Genomic DNA, 19642 nt, shown 5'->3' with positions numbered 1-19642 from the left:
TTTTTGTTAAGGATATTTCAAACAGACACAAACACAGAAAAACTAATATAATCAAACCCCATATAACCAGCTCTTAACAATTAGTAACTCATAGCAATCTTTCAACTTACATTTAATCCATATTTTGAATCCACAACAGTTATGATACCTACAAAGGAATAAATCTTTTAATCATCTTTATATTTAAGAATTAAAACTAGTCTATTTCAGTTCACAAATGTCACTCAATAAAATACTGGTTTTTTTCTCTTGCCAGCACAGCAATTTAATTCAATTCCATTAGTAAGCAGATGCATTTCAAACATGAACCTAGCACTATTTTAAGGCACTAGATGGGACATAATAAAAACAAATATTTAAAATTAAACAAACAAATAAAAAGGAAAATAAGATTTCTCTGGCCTTTAAAAAGCTTACAATCCAAAACATGAGACAAATTTCATAATATAAAGTGGAATGTGATAAATTACACAAGACAGCTTATCTTTATTTTCCCATAATCAAAATCGAGACTTTTCTTATTTAAATTATTGCTTAACAAATCTGAGGCATCTTAGAATATCTCTCACCAATCTAACTCACACAACTGTTTTATCTAAGGTGTACCTAAGTTTCCAAATGATCAATTCGTTTGGCAATCTCTGAATTTATATGCTAAATAATTTTTTCGAAGGACAACAGCAGAATGAGTTTGATGACGCCTAAGGAATTTAACCAGCTACATTCCATATATATTAGGGCCAAATGATGAGGCCCAGCTTCAAACATTCTTAAAGTTCACCCCTTAGTCTATGAAAAATATGGTCCACAGAAAGGTGAAGAATTAGGTGTGGGGTGTTGCAGGGAACATATCTGCCTAATCCAGAAGGTTTCTAATGTGTCTTAAATGAAGTCTACAAATAAGATTGCCCAAAAGTGTTATGGTAAAGAGAGCAAGGGGTAGGGGGCTTTGTTTCATTCTTATTTTTAATGGAAAATGAAAGCAGAAATTTGATCCTCATACTATATATGTTATTTAAAATAAAAAGCTCTAATATATACTGAGCACATAAATTAAACAACAGGGAATATAGAAAATCTACATAGTATTTTAAAAGGAAAACCTTAATGGAAGCACTAAACTGGTAGTTGAGATTATGATTGATATCTAGTTCTACTACTGTCTGGGGCTTCAGAATCAGTATGAACAAAGACTTATTTCATCATCAAACTAAACAAGCTTAAAAAGAGTACCAATACAAGGAATTAAAAGTATAATATGAATAAACAAAAATGATCTTAACCATAACATTAACATTTTACTTGAAAATTTTTTTAAAAATTAATTTCTAAACTTACCATCAAGATAAATATCAACCCCTAATTCAGCATCAACCCAAAACATAGAAGCTACAGCACCTGAAAATATATGATAATATTCATCAAATAAAAATATTTCTTCAAACTAGGAAACAAAATTCTATCCATAATGTTTTAATTTGCCCCAATGGAATTAGAAGGCAAACACATATATGAATTAAATATGGGTTTTCAATCTTCTTAAGGAAATTACAGTGATAGAACCATTTACTATTTTATACCCATTTCTTCCCCTCTCTCTACTTCAATAAACAAACAAAAAAACAACTCTTATTACATACAAACCCAATATCAAGCTTTCACCAATGCCATAATAATTTACCAATAAATAATATCAAATAATTTGGGCAGAATGGCTGTGTGCACACAGGTCTTATTTTTATTTTCTCCCTCCTGAATATAATAATCATACAGTTCACAAATAATTATCTCCCTAAAGTAAAGCAAAGCAAAACATAGATAAATCCAAAATCACTTGTCTAAAAATTTTTTTAATTTTTTAAAATTTACTTGTAAGTTTTACAGAAGAATAAAAGTAAAATTATACACTCTATGTCCTTACTAATAAATCCTTACACTATTTATTAGTACTGATATAAAATTTGGAAATTTTTTTTAATTGAGGAAAAATAATTTCTAAATAAGAAATTAAAACTTGTTTTTGACAAAAACTGGTTCAATACCAAACCACACACCCTGATTAGTATGCCACAACACAAGAAAAAAGAAAACTGACAGTAAAGAAAGAATTTGATTTTTCAAAGCATCACAGGTCCAGTTAGTGACAGAGCTGTCTAAAACGATGAGTCCTGGGGAAAAACAAGGATAACTGAACTCATTCCAATGTCTAAAGCTGTCCACCTACCCTGATGAGATGTGGTCTCCCAAGCATCACTCTGTGTCAACAATGAAATACCTGTCAGCAGTTTACAGTGATTACTCATGCAGGATATAGCAAGGGCCACAAGATCTAATGGTTTCCTGATATGTATTGATTTTTTCCCAAAAACTTAATAGTTTTCCAATTTGACTGAAATAGGATTTGTGAGTAACAGGGGCTGAATCAATGCCTATCCTTTTCAAGGAAATTACTCTACCATGACAATTATTTAGCTTAGAACTGGAGAGTGTCAGTCTTCTAAACAGGAAACAACTGAATTGTCAATAAGAATTTTCTTCACTTACTTGGCTAACAACATGGTATTAATTAATGGAGAAAAGTAAATCTATTGTGAGTATCATCACCCCAAACAATAAGTTATTTTTTAAAAGTACTAATTTTTTTCACTCAGTAAAATTCCCAGCACTGTACATAAATCTTTTTTTAAATTCACTGATTTCTATTCGGAGAGCTTATAAGTCCGATAGTTAACATTTGCCTAGCATTAAGTTAAACTGTAAGAGTGTATTAGAGCTTTTATTCTAAATCTGATGTGTATCTTTGGCTTAATACTTACCTACCAGACTACAAAAGAAAGAACTACTTAAAATTTGGATGCAGGTGTTTAACAGGGGGAGTAAAGACCAGAGAATGAAGTTAATTAGTGATTCTAAACCCAGGGTAATTTTTCTCCCCAGGGAATATCTGGCAATGCCTGGAGAAATTTTTGGTCATCTAAACTACACGAATGCTACTGGCATGTAGTAGATAGAAGCCAGGGATTCTCTTAAACATCCTACAATACACAAGACGGCCTCCTAAAATAAAGAATTATTCAACCCAAAATGTCATTTGTACCAAGGTTAAAAAACCCTGAGCTAAATTACAGAATCTCCCTTCTTCAAAACCTAACAAAACAAAAAATAAAAATAAACAAAATAAAATTTTGAAAGCCAAATTTTATCAGCAGCAACCAAATATACAACTTCCTGCCATAATTTCTGAATGATAGTAAAAATAAAAAACACAAAGTTCTATGTGATGTATGATAGTTGTTAATTCTACCCCAATACTCAACAAGAGGTTATAGATAAGTAGTTTACAAAATCCTAATATTTATCAGAAATAGCCTTCAAAATGGTGAGAAGTAGAACTGAGGGAGAAATAAGCAATACAGGAAAAAGCCAACAAAGAAACTTCAAGCGTAAAATTTTCTAACCATCTCCACACTTTCAGGGGAGGGGGTCACTTTCTAGGGCTCAGAGCAAAATGAAGAGAGAAGTATGAAGCTCAAGGATGTCCCTGCAAAAGGTACGGGAAATATATTCATGAGTAGTTTGAGCTAATACAGGAGGGGAACACTTGGTATTGTAGGAGAGCAGAGCCTAAAAATCATATTGCCCATCTGGCTCTCGCAATCACTTCATTTCTCTCTGCTTCCCCATCCCCGCTCCCAGCTATACCCAGCTTTCAAACTAAGGCTCAAGAGAAAAACAAGTTTAGGTAACATGGACCTAATGTCATGAACACCACATCTAAGTAGACAGTTCTCTGAGCCTCCTACATCAAGCATAAACATGGTAACAAAAACTATGCACGTTACTACAGATTAAAAGAAGCAGAAAGCAGATAAAAGGAGGGACAGAATAAAATGAACAAATGAATGGGGAATACAGATGGCAAAGAATCTGTTCTGGAAGGAAACATAATTGAAGAAACCAAAGAAAATTCCTAAGGGCTTCTTTATAATAAGAAAGATAAAAACAATATAATCTTAATTAAAAACAAGCTCTAGGGAATTCCATGGCAGTCCAGTGGTTAGGACTTGGCGCTTTCACTGCTGTGGCCCAGGTTCAATTCCTGGTCAGGGAACTAAGATCCTGCACGACGTGGCCAATAAATAAATAAATAATTTTTAAAAAGATGAAAAAGAAACAAGTAAAACTATTTTTTTAAAAAAAGGAAAGAGCTTAAAAAAAATTCTCCAAAGCAAAATAAAACAGAATAATATGAAAAGGTAGTTTATAATGCTGAAGAAATAAAACTTAGGGCCAATGTACCATTACTTAATCAATTAATTCATCAACAGACATTGGTGGAAACAATTACGGGCAAAAAGGAAGATTTGAGATGATTACAGTAAATGCAGAAGCAAAAGACATATCAAAACAATTACAAGATAATAAATATGGAGAAAGAAAATTCAATATATGAAAAATTCGTGTCATAAAGAAGAGAACCCAATAATTTGACAGAAAAATTCTTCATGGTAATAAATAAGGAAAATATCCCTAAATGAAGCACTAACCCTACAGACTAAAGAGTATATTGTAATCCAGGAAAACATGATTATGAATGACACCTAGATGTATCTTGGTTATATTACTGAACTTTAAAAATAAAGAAAATGTTTTTCAGGCATTTTAAATGAAAAAGCAAGTCACTTTCAAGGAGGCAGGAAAAAAATCAGATTTTTCTATAGTAAAATTCATTGCTCCAATATAATAAAATGACCACAAAGTTCTAACAGAAGTGTTCTCTGAGGATATTACCTCCTGCCAAGTTGTTTTTCAAGAATGAAAACCACAGGCAGACATTCTCAAACACTAAAGGAAACAACAGCATTGAAACTCAAAGAATAAAGCACTCACAAATCCTTCCCAATGAAAAGAGAAAAATACTGCACAAGGAAATCCAGCCAATCAAAAATACTATGAGATCATGATGCAACATTTTCAAAGTTCTGAAGGAAAGAAATTGTGATACGAAAATTTTATACCTAGCCAAGTAATCCTTCAACTATATATATAAAAAAAAAAGCATTCTCAAGCAATGAAGTATGCGAGATCTAAAGGAATACAGCACTGAAAGCTTGAAAAGATTACCTGACCATGAAATTCAGTCAATCAAGAGATTGATCAACTCAGGAATGGAGGAGCCATAGTGCTGGTAAAACAGTTTAAACACAGGACTAAACAAAGTATGACAGAATATAAATGTTAGAAACCTTGACAACATAGCAAAGAATACAATGAACCAAAACCAAATGGGAGAAGGCGGAAGTGTTTTAATTCCCTCATCCTTTATGCCAGAGAGTCAATAGGTACTACCCTGAAAATTTAAACATGTAATTTAAAAAATAACTTGTCCAATTTATGTTCTTTATAATTTTTTTTTCCTTAACTCATATCTCTTACAGTGAAGAAGCATTTATCTGACATTCAGCAATTCTTTCACTTCTTTCAAGTTCTCTTCTTTTAGGTTCAAGTAGAACTACATTAATAATTATTTAGAATAGCACAAAGAATGTGATCCTATTTTATAAAATTACTTCTGCATATTTACACATGGAGTGGGGTTTCCCAAACTTATGCATGTGTAAGAATCACCTGGGGGGCTTATTAAAACAGATTGCTGGGTCCCACCCTTAGAGATTCTGATTCCACAGATCTCAGATGAGGCCCAAGAATCTGTATTTTTCCCAAGCTACCAGCTGAGGCTGATGCTGTCATTCAACATACCACAGCAAGTAGCCCTGGCACAGAGAAATCCTTGGAATAAAATTTACCTGCTTGTATTTTACAGTAGTGAGATATAGGACAACATTTTTTTTAACTTTCTTCTTTGTATTTTCTTAGTTACTGTTTAAATTTTTTTTAATGATCAATGTTTCATTTCTACCCAAACAATAAAAATCATTATTCTAAAGAAAGAAGAAACATCAAACTGTTTATACCTACAAAAGCTTTTTGTACAAAAGCTTTCTCTGAGATTTTTATTTAATTTTTACTTCCTCTGAAAAGCTACACTGTGTTTTAGTAAATTCACCTACTCTCAAAATTACAAGAATTTTTCTCTATGCAGTGGCTACAATGAAAGAAACTGATATTTTCTATTTCAAAAAGAGGCACACAATATACTTTCCCATCTTACCAGATTTAAATTAATATTTAACATCAATGTAATGGTCCAAGTCCTATCATCAGTCAGACCTCTTGGAAATGTATGAAAATGTATGAAAAATTCATGCCTACTGTAAGGACCAAAAGAGCCTAACTCAATCCTAATCTGAAAACATAGGGACAATGTTATTACATAATACTTCAAAATAAAGTAACAATTGATTACATTTGAACCTTCAGTACACTCCAATATTTCTTTTAAACAATTATGACTCCTTCAATAAATTATTCCCAAACAGTTCTTTAATACGGTTTTATGGTGCAATGCCATAGACCCAGATCAAAAAACAAATAATGGTATGGGTCAGCCTTACAAAACTAAATGTTCTGCATACTTGGAATAAAGATGTTAAGGAACAGAAACCCATTGTTAGAAACAGGTAGACTTTGTATAGCTTTCAACAGGGAAGTTTGGATGTAATTCCATTCAGAGGTAAAAATTTCATAACCATTATTAATTGCACACCAGAAAAAAAAAGCTTGATTTAACTCTCTACCTTATGACAATATTTACAAATAAAATTATTTCAAGTTTAATAGTAGAAAAACAAAATGCTAACAATTAATTTAAAGGGAATAAGTATTTCTGGGATTTAACTCCAAAAGTCCTTAGATATCTCTAAATGACCCTCTATGAAAACTGGATTAAAAAGCAATCAGGGGCTTCCCTGGTGGTGCAGTGGTTGAGAGTCCGCCTGCCAATGCAGGGGACACGGGTTCGTGCCCCGGTCTGGGAAGATCCCACATGCCGCGGAGCGGCTGGGCCCGTAAGCCATGGCCACTGAGCCTGTGTGTCCAGAGCCTGTGCTCTGCAACGGGAGAGGCCACAACAGTGAGAGGCCCACGTACAGAAAAAAAAAAAAAAGCAATCAGAATTAAGATCTCTGTAGAGCAGAACCAACCAAATATATACTAGAGGTAGAATGTCTCCTTTTTCCCTACATTTTATTAGATTTTCCTAATATTTTTAACAACTTTTGTTCATGCCAATAACCCTAAATTAATCGATAGAACTTCAAATTTTATTAGCATGTTAAAATTACCAAACACTTTGATCATCATTCATCTGCCAAAGAAACATGACAACTCAGTATTTATTCTCCTTTAAAGCAAAATTAACAAATTTTTAATCTAGAGTAAAGCTTTAATACTCATTTTAGATATTCCTCTAGTCCATTTATTTTTAAATGTTTAAGAACTATATTCTGGTTATTAATAATGACATTTCTTACCAGGATCTGCTAATCCAGTGGTCTCTAACAGTATGTAATCAAATTTCCCTTTCTTCTGCATCAAATTCTCAATAGCTTTAAGGCCACTGTCCCTGGAGAATGCCAAAACATGATATACATTGATTGCCTGAATATTTTAAAGTAATCATCACAAACATTTAAAAATATATTTAGCAACCAGGGATAAAGATCTCTAAGGCATGTGGAAATTTACCTCAGTCCCAAGCTTCTAACATGTCCATCCAGTATTTACCAGTTTGGGGGAGGGGAGGGAAATGGATGCATATATGCTGACAGGTAACAAGAAGTCAGATACTTGATGAGTTAATACTTTAATTTTATTAAAATTAAAAGCAGAGGGAATTTTAATATACCTGACTAAAGTAAGTCAGAACCTGTTATTTTTATAGCTTTACGAAAGAAAAAAATCCATACAGAAAATGACAAAATTTAGGAGTTACAGTAGCTTAATATAACAGCTAAAGGGACACTATAATTAAATACCTTTCAATTCTGTTCTGAATTAGAGTAGCAGGCTTTAATTTCCTTTTTTTCTTAATAATATCAAAAGTGCAAGAAAATATTTAATTTTAATTGTCTAAGAAAATCTGTTAAGTTTTAGCCTTGTTAATACACTTGACTCAAACACCTAAGATAGTAAATGATGTAGAAGAAATTTAATTCACTAGAATATACAAAATCAACCATATGGGTATTAATTTTCCTAATTTGCTCAACATTTGAGTGACTACTATGTGTCACTCCTTTTCTAAGAGCTGCTATATTGGTGAATAAAACACTGTCCTTGGAAACAACTATAACTGGTGGAACAGGATGTGAGGTTTTTCTCTTTTTTCATGGTCATTTATTTTTGTTTTTAGAGGTTGAATTCTTGGAAATAAGACCAATGACTTATTAAATTCAGAATAATCATTTTTTACACATTAAATGAGACTTTCATTCATCACAGGGATTATTAATTAAAACCTGACATCAAAAACAACAACAAAAACTCAATAAAAGGACCACAGCATTAGAGCAGATAGAAAAACAAGGCATCAAGAAATGCTTTAAGAAAATGCATACTAATAAGTCGTTTACTTGAAAATACAGTGAAGAAGATTATGTAGATTCAGTTAATTCACATAAGGAAATCAAAGCTAGAAATATAACCAACAAACATTTCCAGAAGCCAACAAGCACACAGTAAAAACATTCCTCACTTTACGGAACAGCAGAGGCAACCGTTTCTAAGTTCCAGCCATTCTTCATAGAGTTCTCCACCTTGGCTGACAGCTAAGGATTTCTCCAACGCACTTCCTAGAATGATTAACAAGAAGCACTCTTTAGATTATGTCCACTAGTCAACCAAAAACAAAGATGAGTATACTCAATAATGGAGCAGATTTCAAAGCAGACAATACACTTCGTAACTTTTATTCTTTCATTCTATTCAGGCTGCCTCAATATTTTAAACTATACTACTCTAGATTATTTTAGCTTTTCTTTCTTTTAGAGAATTTAAACCCCTAAAGAGGCAAATGTAAAATCTACTTCGTCTTTAGGCCTCTTACTAGCCTGCTCCCATTTCCTAATAAAGTAGCTATTTTAAAGGCGTTCTTTCTTGTCCCTGGCCAACTCTCTAGATAGACCAGTATGTTTATATATTGGTTTTTATATGCCCTTCAATCTCTTACCTATGTTTTCTTTTCATTCTTCCTCTAAATTGTTTCTGTGTCTACTAGACAGACTGTTCAGTATTCCCCATATGAGTTATACCCTTAGTTCATTTTGAGGAAGTTTTGTTTGGCCAGGGTACCAATGTGCTCACTTAAAAATTAAATTTTAATCAAATACACATACGTTTCCTAGCAATGCTTACTTGAGAAAGGATAAAATATATTTGAGAGCCTGAGATGCTTGTTATCAAATAAGAATTATTTAAAAGTCTTACTTTTCCTCCAGTAAAGAAACATACCCAAGCCAGGAAAGAGTTCTAAATATCCAGTAAAGCAAATGACCAACAACAACAACAAAAACCTGAATCATTTTTCACTTACATATATTTTTTGTTTATACTTCAGTTAGGCAATGATAAAGAGTTTTGAAAGGGGCTGCTACATATTTCAGGGTGTAGAGAACATTAATAAAATGAAAAGGAAAGTATTACAAATGCTGTAAAGGACAAAGTTGCGAAAAAGGTCCAGAAAGAGTGAAGAAAGATAGTAAGAAATAATAATAAATGTAATCAGTGTCCAACAGAAGATCAGTTAATAAGAAGTTAGAATTAAAAACTATGATTAAAAAATCTTAGGATTTTTATTTTTGTCTAACAAGACTCTTTAGTTTACTGAAACTATCTTCAGTTTGCTAAAACTAGAAATAAAGTTCAACTAACAGGCCTCCCATCCTGTTAATAATCCTAGCTCCTTTACCAATTTGTAACTGAAAAAAAAGTATAATTTAAGAAATACCCTAACTGAAGTTATATTTTTTGGCTAAACATGAGATTTATTAAAATTCACACTTGAGAAGAAAAGCTTATAAAAGAAATCAGAGAATTGTGTCTAACACTGCTGTATACATTTTTTTTAAACACAGTTCAATATTAAATACAAAAAAACTGGAATGTAAAATATACACATTTTCACAGATAAAGGAAGTTGCTTGAGGATGGAGATCACATGTTTAACTTATTTTTTAAATCTTCTGTTTTAACTGTTTTGCAGAATAATAAACGTTCAACAAGATAAACTTATAAGCCTGAAGCATTTTCAAATATATTTCAAAAATTGCAATTATACAATACAGTCAGTACAAAAGGACCTTCCTAGTTGGTACAAAAATCTTCCTGAAAGATATTCTTTCATATCCTTAGATTTTTACTTCTGGAGATATTTATTTTATGCAAAAATCTAATTTAATTCTGTTGGTATGAATTCTAAAGTTAAACAAAATAAAATTTTAAAGAAATTATCTTATTTCAGTATCTCGAATCCATACAAAATAAAGCTTAACATAAATGAATCTAATTTTTCCAAAACTATCTACAGCAATGTGTTCACATTATCATGTCTTGCCTTTTCATTTTAAAATATGGAATATCAATTCACCAGTTGAATTAACTGTCCAATAAATTCTTGCAGCATGGCATTTACTGAACTTTACTTACCTTCCCCGAATTCATTTAAAATCACTGCTATTCTTTTACTATGTTGCTCTGTCAAAATATAGTTCAGAAGTGTTGTCTTCCCAGCACCTATAAAATATGTTTCAAATAACAAAATTCAAAGACTAATTTTAGAGACACAAAAAAAGATATAAAGGGACTTCCCTGGTGGTCCAGTGGTAAAGAATCCGCCTTACAGTGCAGGGGATGCAGGTTTGATCCCTGGTCAGGGAACTGACCCATATGCCGCGGGGCAACTAAGCCCGAGTGCCACAACTACTGAGCTTGCGGGCCTCAACTAGAGAGCCTGCGTGCTGCAAACTACAGAGCCCACGTGCCCTGGAGTCCGCGCGCCACAACCAGAGAGAGAAAACCCGCACACCACAACTAGAGAGAAGCCTGAGCGCTGCAATGAAGAGCCCATGCACCGCAAAGAAAGATCCCGCGTGCCTCAACAAAGATCCCACATGCCACAACTAAGACCCGATGCAGCCAAAATAAATTAATAAATTAAAGTCTTAAAAAGATATAAAGAGTCCTAACACTCTTTAAAATTTGCATGCTATTCAAATATTATTTAACAATGGTAAAAGAAGATTCTAGAGGAAAAGATTAAAGTATCAAAGTATCCTTTGAAAACTATTAAAAATGCTCTATGCTAACATAAAATTTTATAAATATTTACAAATACTCCAACAAGGTGCGTCACATAGATTTCTTTGACCTCATATGACAAAAAAATATACCTTCTATATAACTTACACAATTAATGTAAGGGCATCTAAATTTTCTATTAAATAAGGAATTATTGAAGTAAGGGCTCCTAAGGAATAAAGTACTTGTGTAGTTTACAAAACATAAAATATTTAAATCCCTTCACACGATGACAATGTTTCTTAGTCAAGAATATATGGTTTACTTCCCCAGAATTTACACATAAAGACCTTTCTTTTATTTTAACATTCACCATTAACCAGACACAAATTCAGAATATCTATATAGCTACTTTTAGTATGCTTAAAGCAATCTATAAAATTGATTACACACACACACACACACAATGGAGAATGGACCTAGGAAATGTTAACAAAAGACACAATAATCAGTATTAGGAAAGAAAAGTTCATAAAGCTATGCTAACTCTATCCAGTAGGTGGCACATTACACCTAATACATTCAGCTCAAGCAGAAAAAAAACTTGTCTTGTGAACCATACATACCAAAGTCCATGGAGGGGAAAACAAACAAACAAAAAAAAACCTAACTGCATACACATACTAGTGCAGTTCAACTGTATAAATATGTCATTTATTTACCTATTTTTCTGCTGGTGCGCATTTGGGTTGTTTCTAGTGTTTTGCTATTACAAATAATGCTGCTAAGAACTTTTACAGGTAAGCTTGTACACATCTTCCGAAGTACATTTACAAGATTTCTAGGGTATAACTAGGAGGGATTTACTGAGTAATAGGGTATTAATATCTTCAACTTTTTTGGGTCACATTCGTATAAAGCTATCAAAGGGATAGAAGGCTTGTATTTAGCGGGCTTTAGGAAGCTCAGTATCACTAAAGTTTGACATTTAGAATGGAAGGGACAGACCTTAAGCACACAGGGCAATGAGAAAATTCTTAAAACCAGTCCAAGTGTGAGACAGGTGCCCTGAGCATGAGTGCTGCACTAAGCAGTGGCAGTGAAAATGGAAAGGAAGGGGTGGATGTAGGAGACCTAACAGAATTACTAGGGCTTCATAATTAACCATATTATGAAGCAAAAGACGTTAAAACACAGTTCCGTCACTCAAAAGTCTCCTATGGACCAGATTTTACACTGAGCCTTGGTGAAAAGTGCACAAGACACAGACAAACTCTCTCTACCCTCAGGAAGCTTAGAAACATTAAAGGAAGTGGGAGAAGGAGGGGAATTCAGAGCAATAAAGAAGCAATTATGTCATGGGATGACACATTCAATAGATATACAAGATGTCAGGGAGCACCTAAGAGGGACATCTAGCCAGAGGACTAACAGAAGAAAGTATTCCTGGAGCCAAGACACTTGGCACATTGTAGAAGTAAAAGTCGTTCAGTGTGGCTGGGCCACAGTTTCGCAGGCTAAAGAGGTGGTCAAGAACCAGATTGTAAAGCTCTTGTAATTCATGTTAAGGAATTTGAACTTTAACCCAAATAGAAACCACTGAAGGGTGTGACAAAATCGATTGACATTCATAAAGATCATTAAGGCTCAAATACAGAGAATATATTAAAGGGCAGCATGACTCAAGACCAGTTAGGAAGCTTTTAGAATATTGCAGATGGTTGGGCTCACAGAAGCAACCATCATTCATGATGGGATGGTAACATGAAGTTTTAGACATGCTGAGTTTGACATGTCTGTGGGACATCAAAATAGAAACCAGCTGGGTATGAAGTTAAAAGGATGGACAGAGAGGGAAAAAAATAAACTTTAAAGGAGAAGCCAGAGAAGCAGGTGGAAAATCTGATGAAAAATGTGATGGAAACCAAGGCAACAAGAGTTCAAGAAAGAGAAAATGGTCAAGAATAAGTAAGGAAACTATCCCCTAGATTCAGTAACAAAGTTGCTGGCATTAGTCCTCCCTCCTAAGCTTCAGACCATTATCTCCAATGCTCTTCTGATCTACCAGTGAGCAAAATGGGGAAAGACAGGAGGGCAAGTCTAAACTATACTGTTTCAGAAAAGAAATTTGCTCAACTTCACAGTAGAGCAGCCTCTGAATAACAGTGGGAAATTCCTTTATTAATAAATAAACTCCTTTATAAAATTAATCCTGAGTAAAAATGAAAATAAACTTAGTCTACAAAGCAACAAAAGAGAAATGCCAGTGATTTAATTCCTATTTTTATATAAAAGGCCCTCAGGTGCACCAAGTTTGTACTTGTCTCCAGCAGCATCTAGAAGTGGTACTGTTTTCCCCAGATCGTTTCACTTTATCTACATTTCTTAACTTTTTTCACACTTTTAATATGGTATTTATTCTAGCCCTTCTAGTTAACTGTAAAGTTTTAAAATAATACTTCTCAAACTTTTCCAGTAAAGTACCTCTAGTGTAAGGGCATAAACTGTCCTTCAGGAAATTGTACTATGTTTATAAAGCTATGAATTCAAGTGATCCCATGAACTCCTGAAAGTCCTCACTTTGAGAAATATAGCCTTTGAGGGCACAGTAATTTTATTCTTACTCTTTCTCCTACAGTACTTTACAAATAGACCTCAAAAAAAAATGTTTGAGATAGAAGTACTTTACACGAAAGGCTGGAAGAGACTGGTTCGTGAGGAAGAGAAATATACTGAGGAATGGTCCTCCGGTGTCGGGCATTTTCAGAAAGGTCACACTTTAAATGGAACAGAGTTATACGGTAGGTATTTCTTGCCCCACTAAGCAGAAGAGAGAAGCAAAGTCAGACAGGTGACTGGAACTATTTCCGTTTTCAAGTGAGGCAGGTGAACTTTAGAAATACAAGGTAACTTGTTAGAGGTCACATGCATAATGAGGGGCGGGTCCGTGCTTCACACTGCAAAGCCAGAACTGGTTTCAAAAATGCGAGGCGAGGCTAATTTTCAATCTCACTTGATAAATGTGACCCTAACTTAGAGAGGTCTGAGCATAACCTCTGAGACGAAAAGCAACCCAGTCGGAGAGCAACTGACCCAGCCCCTACCTCAGAGACATTTGCTGTCGGCCAGAAGGCCCCGATGCCTAAGGAGAACAGGCACCGTCAGCCTCAAACTCACAGGACAACAGCGTTCACTGCATTTTCTGACCGGGACTGTTAGTTACCTAAATACCCGGTGATAATTGTGACTGGGATCTTAGCGCCGGGACCAGACGTTTCCTCCTTCTCCTCTCTTTGCTTCGTCTTAATGGGGACCAATTCAGGACAATCCTCCTCCGCCTGCTCCTCTTCCCCATCCGCAGAGCCAATACCATGAAACATCCTGGCAAACAGCACAGCACACCTCTACGTAAGAGAAACACCTGGAATCAAGACGCCGGCCCGCAGCTGCGCATGGTAAGCGCGCGGCGCGTGCTTGACGTCATCATGCCGCGACGCGTGGCGCCTCCTGATGCCGCCCACGGTTATCACCTGGTCTCCGGCTGAGGACCGCCTCCCCGCTTAGACACGCCCCCAGGGGAACTGGGCAAGTCCCTGGGGCGTGTTCTCTGAACCGGACCCGAGCGAGGCGGACTTGTTGAGCCCAGACCTTACGTCGTCTCTGTGTGCGCCTTTGTCCTTAAAAGCTAATGGCTGGTTGATGGTAGAGTTGAGTCCCGGGTGGTTGGAACCTGGAGTGAGTAGCCTGTCCTAAACAGCTCTCATGAGGAATAGGCTTTATCAACTTGACATTTCTTAGTATCATTAAAAATTTTTTTTAATTAATAGGAGAAAGAATGGGAAGCTGTTAACACTGCAAAGGTAATTGTAATTTTTCTGCCTGAACTAGTGAAACTTTTTTCTTTTTTATAATTGCAGATTTTACATGTATATCCAAATTTTTACTACGTACATGCATTATTTTTATTTATTTTGTCTTCTCAATTTTTTATTTGGACTCAGGTACCCTGAGTTCATTTATTATATTCTTTAGTGCATGACACTCTCATCAATAATCCATGGATAGTCTGGACAAAGAATGTCACCTGCCATATCAGTAAACAAAGGCTGTTGCAGCCATCAAGCCATTAGCCTCTGCAGCCAAACCAACAGTGCACCCTGAGGGGACTCAGGATGGAGAACAGGATATGGGTCCTAGATAGTTAAGGTGCATATCAAAGGAATGATTTCCTTAAGCCCAGACTCTTTCATCTTCCCATACAGAGAAGAGCACTAAATTCATTAACTTGAGATGTCTGGTTTTCTTTAATTAACAGTAATCTTTTGACGTTCTAACTACCTGGTTTGGGTTTTTTGGGTTTTTTGTTTGTTTTTTTGTTTGTTTTGCAAAAACTCCTAGATCCTGGCTCCTCCCTTACATCTTTGGAACAGTCCCTTAGAGCTGTCTGAGAGGCTGCTCCCAGGCTTAATTCCTCATGAATAAAACATAATTCTCAACTTTTAGTTTGTGCACTTTTTTTAGTCTACGGTAGTTCTCCTTTATATTTACATATATATATTTATGTATATTTACAATGAACTCCTTTGACCTCACCTCTAACCCAAGAACATTACCAATAAGTTACACCTATTCATGTGGCTGTCTCCTATTCCAACCCTCTGCCTCTCCTCTGAGATAGTAAGCACTCTTATAGTGGTTGATCATAGGTGACTTACTTCCTCTTTTCTTTTTAGTTCTATCACTTATATATGTACTTAGACAATATGATGTTTAATTTTGCTTGTCTTTGAATTTCATAAAAGGAGTATCGTACAATATATAATCTCCTAGGGTTAGCTAATTTTCCAACTCCACTGTTGTATTATATCGTTATATGACTCTGCAGCAACTTATTTATCCATTTCCTGTCAATCATTTTCAGGTTTTGCTCTTATGAACAGCATTGAGTGACGCTTCAGCATTACTGCCTGAACAGAAGCTGTTACAGCTGTGACTTCCTTCTCTTACATATTTCTCAGGCAAGTTCTTGCAGATTCCCTTACATGACCCTGGCTGAACATTATACTAACATCTCTTATCTCTCACCAGGAACAACGTGTGCCCTTTAGCGGCTCAGTCAAGAGGATGGACAAGTACTGCTGTAACAGTGTGTAGCCTCAGTCAGGAGCAAGAAGAGTTTTATACAGTGGTCAAAAGTTAAAGGCACCCCAAATGTCCATCAGCTGATGAATGGATGAACAAAATATGGTATAATGGAAAAGTATCTCACAATAAACAGAAATAGAGTACTGATACCTGCTACAAGATGAATGAACCTCAAAAGCATTATGCTGAGTGAAAGAAGGCATTCACAGAACACCACATATTGTATGATTCCATTTACATGAAATGTCCAGAATAGGCCGATCTATAGAAACAAAGTAGATTATTTATTATCAGGGACTAGGGGACTGAAGACAGTGACTGTAAATGGGTACATTTGGGGGCTGACGAAAATGTTCTAAAACTGACTGTTGGTCATGGTAGCACAACTCTCTGAACACACTAAAAACCACTCAATTGTACACTTTAAATAGGTGTATTGTACGGTATGTGAATTTTATCCCAAAAGAGCTGCTATTTAAAAAAGCCTCCCAGGAGTTCCCTGGTGGTCCAGTGGTTAAGACTCCAAGCTTCCACTGCAGGGGTCCCAGGTTCAATCCCTAATCAGGGAACTAAGATAAATAAATAAATAAAAATTTGAAAAAAATAAAATAAAAGAGTGTCCTCTGTGCATCAAAATGTGGTGGTGACAGTGTGCATTTGCATAGAAGCACTGCCTTCAGGTCTTGCCTCCAGCAGTTTCAAGTTCTGGCCTTCTGAGTAGAGTTATCATTTGTGGTAATTTCCCAATTGAGACATACCTAGGTATGAGTATAAAGATTAGAGCTTAAAATTTTTCCTTTAGTCTTTTTCCATAGTATTCTTCAGCAAGATGTCTATCCATGAATTCTATGGAGTTCTACCATTTTCTTTTCTGACTCTAGTTACTGGACAGAATTTAGGAAGCATGTGTCTGAAGAGGTGAGGGATTTGATTTATTTAGTTATATGGCTTTCAATCTCCGCTTTTCAGCATGTCTGAGTATGACTGTTTTTACTTCTATCTTAACACAGGACACCAATTTTATCCATTCTATTCTGAGTGAGACGTTGTTGTTGTTGTTGTTTTTATTTAATCCAAAATGCCTTTTAAAGTAAGTTTTTAAATGTCCTAAGTATAATATTATAGAATCTATCACAATGTCTGCAATCTATTACAATCTATTCCAATGTAACTTTAAAATGTCCTCATTTTTGCGTTTTATTTAATCACAGTTGCTTTAGGGTAAAATGATAACAATAATAATAATGTGTGGATCCCTTACTAAGTGATAGGCATTATGTTAAACATATTAAATGCATTATCTCATTTAACTCTGCAAGATAAATGTTATTTGTATACCCATTTATAAGCAAGGAAACTGAGGCTTAGAAAAGTTAGATATCTTGCTCAAAGTTGTACATTCAGTAAATTCAGCCCTGCAGCTCAATGCAGATCTTCCTGACACTAAGTCCCATGCTCTTCTAAACCAGAGATCTGCAAACTTTTTCTGTAAAGGGCCAGGCAGTAAGTACTTTAGTCAACAAGAAAATTCAAGGATTTTATGTAGGTACTCATAAGAGAGAAAACAAATGTCCACACGTTTTGAAATTTGAGCTTCATATAATTTTCATGTCATGAAATATTATTCTTTTAATTTTTTTCAACCTACAAAAAATATAAAAATCATTCTGAGCTTGCAGGCTGTACAGAAAGAAGCAGCAAGCCATAGTTGGCCAACTACTGATCTAACATGCACTGCCTTGTTAAGCTGAATTTTGCAAAAACAGATCACCCTTGCTATTTTAAACTCAGTTTGTAAATCATTCACCATGGCAACCACTCCCCATCCTCAAAGGGTTAGGTACCATAGTATACTACCATACTAATATTCAGAGGAAGGTAGGTCTGAAACTGAGAAGTCTAAACTATTTCTCCAAGGACACTGATACCCAATTTAAAGAGCACCTGACTCTTTGCATTGTGGTAAGAGCCCTCTGTTGGCGCAGAGCTGGATTCCAGCAGCTCAGCTTTGTGGCAATAACCCTGCCATATGTCCTTTGGCATAATTCCCTGCTCCTCCCTTTTGCCTCATTTTTCTCCTTTGAATAATTATGATAGTTGCCACGAGAAAAAGTAAGGACTGTAGCTACATCCAAATCAGAGGAAAGCTAAAAATAATGCCAACTTGGTATTGTTTTTTTCTCTCAATTTTGCAACTTCCTGCAAAGGAAAGAACAACACATCAGTGATCAGCAATAACTATTGGCTTAGAGAAAAGGAAACTGAGGGTTTCAAAATTAACCCAGTTCCTCTTATCTAGCTGTGGTTGGTAAATAAATAAATATTTCTTAAATGCTAATATTTATTGATTTATTTGCTATTTTTCATTAGATGCACATGAACTTAGTGGGAATATCTCTGAAAGGCCAGAGGCCAGTGGTTTTTATTCTTGTAACTGCCTTAGTTAAGACAGAATAACAATATTCAAGTATCATATAGTCCTCTGTTAAGATATAAAACCATTTTATGCACATGAAATAATATTCCTTCCCCAAAATATTGAAGGTGACTGGCAGGTGAAATAAGTACATTTCTGTGTTTTTAAGGAGTGTGACTTTCATTTAAGGCTGTCAGTAATATTATTTGAATTCATTATCTTAGGCTGTTAAACTACGCTACTTATAAGGCTTAGTTTACAGTCCAGTCACTTTTAAATCAGCTTCCCACAAAATCTTTAAAAAAAAGAAAAGCACCATTCAAAGCCTGCAGGCTGGCCAACTTGAGTGGTGCACTATTCTCTCTAAAATATACTGTCAGGCAAAGAGTGGGTGTCGAGCAAAACTAGAAAAATGTTGTGCAATGATTTATATTGTAATGGTTTAGGAGACGGTCTAAATAATATCCTCTTCTACTGTCGATAGAAATTTAGAAGTGACATTTGTGGCTTTATTTACGTTTCACTTTCTAACTTCTATGGTTTTAAAGAAGTGTATGCCAAAATCCATAGGCACCTGCTCATGATTGCTTAAATGTAAATAAAAGACACAGAAACAAAAGTGAAAGATCTCCATTCTTCCTTCCTCTTACTAATCCTCCAAATTTCCTCAAAGACTGTTCAATTGCACTTAACTGAAATATTGTGCTATCAGCAAAGCCAGGGCTTCCTGGTTTCAAGACCAGTGTCTTTGGAGTCCCATAGCTCTGTCTCTCAATTAGGCATTACGACTTCACTTATGGAGGAAGATTCATGAACTTTCTTCAGATTGACTTACTTACTTTCCTCTTATTATTTTAATGTTTTTGTTCTGCCCTTGAGTCTCAT

General features: G+C 35.0%; 1 protein-coding gene and 1 long non-coding RNA gene across 4 annotated transcripts in view; one reads left to right on the top strand and one right to left on the bottom strand.

The window, feature by feature from the left end:
• ZNG1A (Zn regulated GTPase metalloprotein activator 1A) overlaps nucleotides 1–14664 on the bottom strand; it is a 48855-nt gene extending 34191 nt beyond the window's left edge. The window contains exons 1-6 of one of the 3 annotated variants that reach the window (XM_033858144.2): nucleotides 14420–14662; nucleotides 10606–10692; nucleotides 8657–8753; nucleotides 7434–7525; nucleotides 1339–1398; nucleotides 111–148 (exon numbers count right to left, since the gene is read on the bottom strand). In XM_033858144.2, the coding sequence (XP_033714035.1) occupies nucleotides 111–148; nucleotides 1339–1398; nucleotides 7434–7525; nucleotides 8657–8753; nucleotides 10606–10692; nucleotides 14420–14576 (531 nt within the window). In that variant the 5' untranslated portion in view covers nucleotides 14577–14662. Of the gene's footprint in view, nucleotides 1–110; nucleotides 149–1338; nucleotides 1399–7433; nucleotides 7526–8656; nucleotides 8754–10605; nucleotides 10693–14419 lie in introns of all 3 variants that reach the window. The other 2 variants (XM_004316838.4, XM_073806183.1) reach the window with 2 other exon arrangements.
• On the top strand, nucleotides 14634–19363 carry LOC141278976 (uncharacterized). Its single transcript, XR_012332537.1, has 3 exons — nucleotides 14634–14931; nucleotides 15024–15056; nucleotides 16118–19363. It is a non-coding gene; the product is annotated as an uncharacterized lncRNA (long non-coding RNA).
• Nucleotides 19364–19642: the final 279 nt, after the last annotated feature.

Source organism: Tursiops truncatus, chromosome 6 (genome assembly GCF_011762595.2).
Source record: "Tursiops truncatus isolate mTurTru1 chromosome 6, mTurTru1.mat.Y, whole genome shotgun sequence".
Lineage (NCBI taxonomy): Eukaryota > Metazoa > Chordata > Mammalia > Artiodactyla > Delphinidae > Tursiops > Tursiops truncatus.
Note: the sequence above shows the minus strand (reverse complement) of the source record. Positions and strands in the feature narration are given on the sequence as shown.